Below are 8,432 nucleotides of genomic sequence, written 5' to 3'. Positions count from 1 at the left end.
AGGTTCATTTGATGCTATAGGAGATTTATTTTTAGGCAATTTAGCATGAGTGGATTGCCTAGAACTAGATGCCTCACTCTTATACATAAAAGCATGATGAGAGCCAGAGTGAGACTTCCTAGAATGAATTCTCCTAATTTTGTGTTCGAGATAACCGGCATGATATAAAATGTAACCCTCGTTATCCTGAACCATGGGAGCCTTGCCCTTAACAAAGTTGGACAATTTCTTAGGGGCATTAAGCTTGACATTGCCTCCCTGTTGGAAGCCAATGGCATCCTTAATGCATGGGCGTCTCCCACTATAGAGCATACTTCTAACAAATTTAAAATTTTCATTTTCTAAGGCATGCTCATTGATTTTAGCACTAAGTTGAGCTATGTGATCATTTTGTTGTTTAATTAAAGCTAGGTGATTAAGGATAGCATCAACATTAATGTCTCTACATCTAGTACAAATAGTAACATGATCAACACTAGATGTAGAGGGTTTGCATGTATTTAATTCATCAATCTTAGCATGTAACATGACATTTTTGTTTCTAAGATTGGAAACAATATCATTGCAAACATTTAAATTTTTAGCCTTAGCAATTAATTTTTCATTCTCAATTTTAAGGCTAGAGAGAGATGCATTCAATTTGTCAATCTTAGCAATCAAATTAGCATTATCATTTCTAAGGTTGACAAGAGAATCATCACTAACATTTAATTTCTCAACCTTAGCAATCAATTTATTATTTTCAAATCTAAGGTTGGAAATAGTGTCATGGCAAGTGCTTAGCTCACTAGTTAATTTTTCACATTTTTCTATTTCCTGAGCATAAGCATTTTTAACTTTAACGTGCTTCTTATTTTCTTTAATAAGAAAGTCCTCTTGGCTATCCAAGAGTTCATCTTTCTCATGAATAGCACTAATCAATTCATTCAATTTTTGTTTTTGTTGCATGTTTAAGTTGGCAAAAAGGGTGAGCAAATCATCCTCATCATCACTAGAGCTAGCCTCATCACTAGATGTTGCATATTTAGTGGAAGCTCTAGATTTTACCTTCTTCTTTTTGCCGTCCTTTGCCATGAGACACTTGTGGCCGACGTTGGGGAAGAGGAGACCCTTGTTGACGGTGATGTTTGCGGCGTCCTCGTCGGAGGAGGAGTCGGTGGAGTTCTCATCGGAGTCCCACTCCCGGCAAACATGGGCATCGCTGCCCTTCTTCTTGTAGTATTTCTTCTTTTCCCTCTTCTTTCCCTTCTTGTCGTCGCCCCTGTCACTATCACTAGATAATGGACATTTTGCAATAAAATGACCGGGCTTACCACACTTGTAGCAAACTTTCTTGGAGCAGGGCTTGTAGTCCTTCCCCCTCCTTTGCTTGAGGATTTGGCGAAAGCTTTTGATGATTAAAGCCATCTCCTCATTGTCGAGCTTGGAGGCGTCGATGGGGAGCCTACTTGACGTAGATTCTTCCTTCTTCTCCTCCGTCGCTTTGAAGGCGACGGGTTGCACCTCGGGTGTAGAGGTGGCGCCTCGCTCGATGATTTGTTTGGAGCCTTTGATCATCAATTCAAAGCTCACAAACTTTCCTATTACTTCCTCGAGAGACATTAGTTTATATCTAGGATCACCACAAATTAATTGAACTTGAGTAGGGTTAAGAAATACGAGTGATCTAAGAATAACCTTAACCATTTCATGGTCATCCCATTTTGTCCTTTTGAGGTTGCGCACTTGGTTCACCAAGGTCTTGAGCCAGTTGTACATGGCTTGTGGCTCCTCCCCTTGGTGAAGCATGAATCGACCGAGCTCCCCCTCGATCGTCTCCCGCTTAGTGATCTTGGTCACCTCATCTCCTTCGTGCGCGGTCTTAAGCACGTCCCAAATCTCTTTGGCGCTCTTCAACCCTTGCACCTTATTATACTCCTCTCGACTTAGAGAGGCGAGGAGTATAGTAGTGGCTTGGGAGTTGAAGTGCCGGATTTGGGCTACCTCGTCTGAATCATAGCCTTCATCCCCCACGGATGGTTCCTGCGCTCCAAATTCAACAATGTCCCAAATGCTAGCATGGAGTGAGGTTAGATGGTGCCTCATTTTATCACTCCACATACAATAATCTTCACCGTCAAAAATCGGTGGTTTGCCCAGTGGGACGGAAAGTAAATGAGTGCGTTTGGAAATGCGAGGATAGCGTAAGGGGATCTTATTAAACTTCTTGTGCTCATGGCGCTTAGAAGTGACGGACGACGCGTCGGAGCCGGAGGTGCATGGCGTCGAAGAGTCGGTCTCATAGTAGACCACTTTCTTCATTTTCTTCTTGTCGCCACTCTGGTGCGACTTGACACGGGGAGGTGATTCCTCCCTCTTCTTGTTGCCGGACTCTCCCGATGGAACTTTCCCGTGGCTTGTGGCAGGCTTCTCGCCGGTCACCATCTCCTTCTTGGCGTGAGCTCCCGACATCACTTCGAGCGGTTAGGCTCTAATGAAGTACCGGGCTCTGATACCAATTGAAAGTCACCTAGAGGGGGTGAATAGGCAAATCTGAAATTTATAAAGTTTAAGCACAACTACAACCCGAGGTTAGCGTTAGAAATATAATCGAGTCCGAAAAGAGAGGGCGAAAACAAATCACAAGCAAATGAAGTGTGTGACACAGTGATTTGTTTTATCGAGGTTCGGTTCTTGCAAACCTACTCCCCGTTGAGGTGGTCACAAAGACTGGGTCTCTTTCAACCCTTTCCCTCTCTCAAACGGTCACCTAGACCGAGTGAGCTTTCTCCTTAATCAACGGGTCACTTAGACCCCTCACAAGGACCACCACACACTTGGTGTCTCTTGCTTTGATTACAAGTCACTTAGAGAATAAGAATGGGAATAGAAGAAAGCACGATTGCAAAAGCCAAGCGACAAGAGCGACAAATAACACACAAATCACTCTCTCTCAAGCCACTAATCACTAATGATCACTCGTCTCAATTGTGGAATTAGAGAGATTGGAGGCTTTGATTGTGTCTTGGAATGGAATGCTAGCTCTTGTATTGAATGTTGAAGGTTCGAATGCTTGGGTGAAGTGAATGGAGGTGGTTGGGTTTGTATTTATAGCCACCAACCACTTCCTAGCAGTTGCTCCAATTCTGCCGACCGCGGACGTCCGCGCCCCTGGTCCGGATGGTCTGCCCCTGTACATCAACAGCTGAAATCGCAATGGTCAGCAGTAACGGCTATATCAACGGCTATAATGCATTAAATACGTCGTTAGATGTCAGATAAAGGCAGTCACGGACGGTCCGGTCGTGCACCCCGGACGGTCCGCGAGGACGCTATAATTCAGTTTACCGAACCAGTCACCTTCGGGTTTTTCGGTTCCTCACCTACCGGACGGTCCGCGCCTGAGGCCGGACGGTCCGCGCGTGGTCTCGGACGGTGCTTGCTTTTCCTCCGGACAGTCCGTAGTGTACACTTGGGTTTTTGCATTTGTTCTGTCTGAGGCACACCCTAGTGTCGCGGACGGTCCGCGCTTAGTCTGTTTTTCCAAAAAGCTTCTCCTGTCCGGAATAATCTACGGTATTCCGGACAGTCGACTTAGAATAGTTGTAGATGAACTTATGCACCTGTAAAACTTATAATCTAGAGCAAACTAGTTAGTCCAATTTTTTGTGTTGGGTAATTCAACCACTAAAATCAATTAGGAAAAGGTTTGACCCTATTTCCCTTTCAGAAATGATCATAAAATTTTTGCTCTAGATCCCCCACGACAAAATATAATTAGGAGGTAGTGTGGCATACCATGCAAATGCGTTTCATGTTAAAGATAATAAAAATAAACGAACACGGAACGCCTCTGTGTCGACCAATTCTCCTAATTGTGCTAAAAACTGGCCTATGTGCTCCCGCGTGCTTTTTCCTTGGTCACCCGAAAATTTCGCAAATTTGGTTATCCTAGTTCCCTGTGGGTATGGGTGATAGTCAAATCGGCTATCATAAGGTCTCCAATATGACTGCCTCCCAGAGATCATGCTAACTCCAAGCTTATCTCGGAACGCCTCGGCTATCTCTTCCCCCACTATGTCAATGCGGCCGGTGGAAGACCACATGCTCTCTGGTCCAATATGGGTGAGGTTGTTTGGATATTAGTATGGTGTCTTCCCCCCATTGGTTTGGGTTTTGTGGCGCATTACTACTTGCCCTATGCGGCTCATAGGACTAGCCATTCCTTTTCAGCCTTCTAGGAGGGGCCGGAAAGTACTCGCCCCCATGGGCTAGGGATGCTATATTATGGTGCTGGTGTGTCGTATGACGTGATGAGAAGTTTAGTTGGGACGGACGCCGAAGCGTCTAGCTGCGTGCGCGGACTGTCGGGCCATATGGTCAGACCGTCCGGTGTTATATGCGGACTGTCTGTCGCTATACGTGGACGGTCTGACTGAGCCATTTAGGTTTTGAGTAGTACGTGGTGGTTCGGGTGCATGTCTTGGTAATTCATTTCTAAAAAACAGTATCGGCTTTCGCTGGCCCGGACGGTCCGCGCTCACGTGCGTACGGCCCGGACATGCGCAGATCGGTGATTTTACCACCGATTTGCATAGGAGGCTGTGGTTGCCCAGGGTACATGTCTATCGGCATCCCATAAAGGGCTTGTGACTGGTCGTGACAACCTGTAGCCGATAAATCATGTGTGTTTTCCCCCAATTCAACCTCGTGCGAAGAAAAATTTGCAATGGTAGATTTATCAAAGCACGTGCTAACCTTTTATAATCATTTTGCATACCCCCTATGATCTGTTGCATTTGGTCTCGCTGGTCATCTATGTAATCTTTAAGAGATTGGAGTTCGTTTGTGTTGCTTACCTTGGGGGTAGCTGCAGTGGGTCGGAGCGAAGCCAGATCAATCGCATGTTGCCGAACGACCTTGTTATTCCTGTCCACTTTGAAGTTGGCTAGGAATTTTGCTTTTGCTTCCTTGATCAGTTGCTCCTTATGCTCCTCGAACTCAAGCTGTTCTTCAGCCGGCAAGGTTTCCCAAGTCGGCTCGATGATATTGCTGGGGAGACGTCAGAGTTATCCCTTGAACCAGCCATTGAGGGCCGATCTGATAGGTTTATATGCGAGTTCCCCAACGGAGTTGCCAAAAAGTGTGTTGGCGCCGATCCGGACGCCAATCACCCCGATGAGAATCGGCGGCGGTGCTCTCTGCGCAAGCGCGAACGGTCCGCGGCCAGCGCCGGACAGTCCACGACCTAGCACAGGGGCTGGTTTCCTGCCTGACGAGCCGGACGGTACACGCCTGATGACCGGACGGTCCACACGTGCGCAGGGGTGGCGGAGTTCGTCAACGGCGCCTAAATCTCGCTCCCGGGAGGGACCCGTCGGGAGGAGAAATCCTAGGCTTTGCCTTGGGATCGGCAGGCCGTCTAAGACGCCTCTAATTGACGTAGAGCCGGAGAGAGGTGAAGATTTAGAGAGAGGAATCTAAGTTACTGTCTACTCATAGAGCAAAAATGTACATAACTAGATGTATATTGATTGATTGATCGATTGTTGGTGTTTCAATCGGCCGTAGCCCTCCATATATATAGAGAGAGAGGTTCGGACCCGTTACAAACCGTCTCCCAAGCTAATTCCACGGATTTAGCTAACAAATCCCGCAAGAAATTTAGAACTCTAACTGGCTCTGCGCGCGCGAACGGTTCGTGCCATAACGGTGAACCATCCAGACCGCGGAGTGTCCGCATGATCAATTTGGTGCTCAACAATACTTAGGTCAATTTGGTGCTCAACGATACTAAGATCAATTTGGTTCTCAACGATACCAAGCGAGGAGAAGGTGGGCTGCTAGCATGCCGACATGCATGCTGCTAGCGCGACACACACTCGCCATGGAGGTAACAAGACAACATCAGAATTAATAATATTATTAGTCGAATAAAAGCAAAGTTTTTTATATTCTTTATAGTTTTTGAGATTTTGATTGTCTAACTGCCTATTTAATTAGATGATCAAATATAAATATATATATATATATATTTATTTGTGTCTAGAAAAATAGAGATTGAAGATATACTCTCTATAGCACGAGTTATAAAAAAATCTACTCAACATAAAAGTATAAACATATTTTTATTCAAAATTAATTTTTAGATAATGATTTAGAAAGTATAGACTCTCTGTTCCGAACCTTTATAGCCAATTGTTATCTCAAATAAGTTGTTAATTGATTTTAACTGGGTCAGAGCAACTACCAAATGTTTAAGAGGCATAACTATGAATTAGCTCGTACATTAGCTGATCTGCTAAAAAATAGCTAATTTTAGCTCCTAATCAGTACTATAAATTTTAGAGGTTTGGAAGAGACAAAATTTAGAATGAATGCAGGCCGGGCTAAAAGTCTCATCTTGAGCCCCACTGACAGTATTAATAAATACCTGATAAATGCGATGTGCCGTAGAGAATTCAGCGAATTGGTCAGCAACACCTCAGCATTGAGCATGCGGCAACGAAATCGTAGTCATGTAAACATTTCCGTAATACTCGCTGTTGCCTGTTGCTCATGGTCACTAACCTCCATCATCATCACGCCATAACTCATGGGTTGCTGCTGATAGTTACAGGAAAGTGCAGGGCAAAAGCTGGGTGAAGTTGAAGAAATGCAAAAAGTCCAGACACCAAAATACGTATTGCTGCGGAGCAAATGGAATCGTAGTGGACAAACGGAATTGCTGGCCGGCAGCTAGTCTGCCACTCGATCCATCGGCGGACGGCGGCAGTGGCCAGTGGGCAGCGGCAAAGACGCGAATCAACCGAGCTGGTCTCCCTCGCCCCTGAAGCAAAGCAACCTACTCCGCGCTCGCTCCTCCACTTGCTCCCCTCCTCTTCCGTGCTCGTCCCGTCCACCGCCCCCTCCCCCTCCGCTTACGCCACACCCAGCCCAATCAACTCGCCGCGGACCGCGCCCATGCCCTCATCTCCCTGCTCCTCCCAAAATTGACCACCCAATCAATCGGCTCCTAGTCCTCACCCCCGACCCGTTCCCATGGATCGCACCACCTCCAACAACAGCAGCAGTGCCAGTAGCACCACCTCCGCCGGCAGCCAGAACCCGCACCTCGGCGTCAACAAGCTCGGCCGCTCCATCCGCAAGGCCACGCCGCCGCCGCCCCCGCAGCCACAGCCCGCCGCAAACCGCCCTCCCCAGCCCCAGCCGCAGGTCTACAACATCAGCAAGAACCAGTTCCGCGACATCGTCCAGCAGCTCACCGCCGGTACCCCGTCCCCACCGCCGCCGCAGCACCACCACCAGCTCGCCCACCGCCCGCCGCAGCCGCAGCCCAAGACACCCTCCATGCGCCTCCAGAGGATCCGCCCGCCCCCCATCGCAACCCCCGTCGCCCGGCCCCCGCCCGTCCATCCCAACCACCACGCCGTCCCCCACAACCCTAACCACAACTACCCCGTCTTCCACCGTCCGCCGCCGCCGCAGCCCCAAGCACAGCACATGCCCGCTCCCGGCCCTGCCTGGGCTGATTCCCCAGTCTCAGCGTACATGCGCATCCTCGAGAACTCCCTCTTCAGCGCCACCCCACCGGGAGCCGCTGCCGCGGCGGCGGCGGCTGCAGCTGCAGCTGCGGGACAGCTGCCACACCCTCACCACCAGCCTTCACATCCTCATCCCCCGCCTGTACCGTCGCCTGGGATACTCCCTTCCCCAAGCAGCTTCCTCAACCTGCTCTCGCCCACGCCCAGGTCACCTTATCCGCTACTCTCGCCAGGGTTTCAGCACCCGCCGCCGCTCACGCCGAACTTCCCCGCGCTGTCTCCGTTGGCGGGGACCGGCATCCTTGGCCCAGGACCCATGCCGCCGCCGCCGTCGCCGGGTCTCTGGTTCCCGCAGTCGCCGTCTGGGCTCCTTTCTCCATCAGGCTTCTTGCCGAGCCTTAGCCCAAGGTGGAGAGATATATAGCAAGTCTGTGTTTTCCACAGCAGCTGCCCCTCTTGAGCAAGGCGGCCGTGTAACATTTGACGGTAGGGACGTAGCCACGGTGAGGTCGGTTGGGTCGTCCGCCGGATTTGGCTGGAGAAACACACAGGTGGGTTGTAACTTTGGACTCCCATATTTATTGCTGCTACTTACTGCTTCTGTGCTGTGGTTGATTAGTCGGTATGTAAAAGGAGATTTGTTATATATTTGTAATTGTATAACTGTGAAATATTTCAATTCATTCACTTCTCTTAGATGCAAATTCTGGACATGTTCTACTTTAGATTCTCGAGTGACTAGGCTTGGAAATCTGTAATTGTAAACCTGTAGTTCATGAAAGAGTAGCTCTTTCTGACAAATCTCAAACTGATGGGTATTGTTGGTCTGCCTGTTAAGGCATGGCATGTTCTTCTTATTCTTTTTTTCTCCTTTCCGTATTACTTATTGGTTGAGGAGCTTCCTGGACA

The 8,432-nt window shown here is 48.3% G+C and overlaps 1 protein-coding gene across 1 annotated transcript; it reads left to right on the top strand.

The window, feature by feature from the left end:
- Window positions 1-6,873: 6,873 nt before the first annotated feature.
- LOC100272484 (Protein HAIKU1) lies at window positions 6,874-8,205 on the top strand. Its single transcript, NM_001146955.1, has one exon. It carries the CDS (start codon window positions 7,021-7,023, stop codon window positions 7,945-7,947), a length of 927 nt encoding a protein of 308 aa, NP_001140427.1. The 5' UTR covers window positions 6,874-7,020; the 3' UTR covers window positions 7,948-8,205.
- Window positions 8,206-8,432: the final 227 nt, after the last annotated feature.

This window comes from Zea mays, chromosome 1, assembly GCF_902167145.1.
Source record: "Zea mays cultivar B73 chromosome 1, Zm-B73-REFERENCE-NAM-5.0, whole genome shotgun sequence".
In the NCBI taxonomy this organism is placed as follows: domain Eukaryota; kingdom Viridiplantae; phylum Streptophyta; class Magnoliopsida; order Poales; family Poaceae; genus Zea; species Zea mays.
The sequence above is the reverse complement of the archived record's forward strand: the minus strand, read 5'-3'. Positions and strand labels throughout refer to the sequence as shown.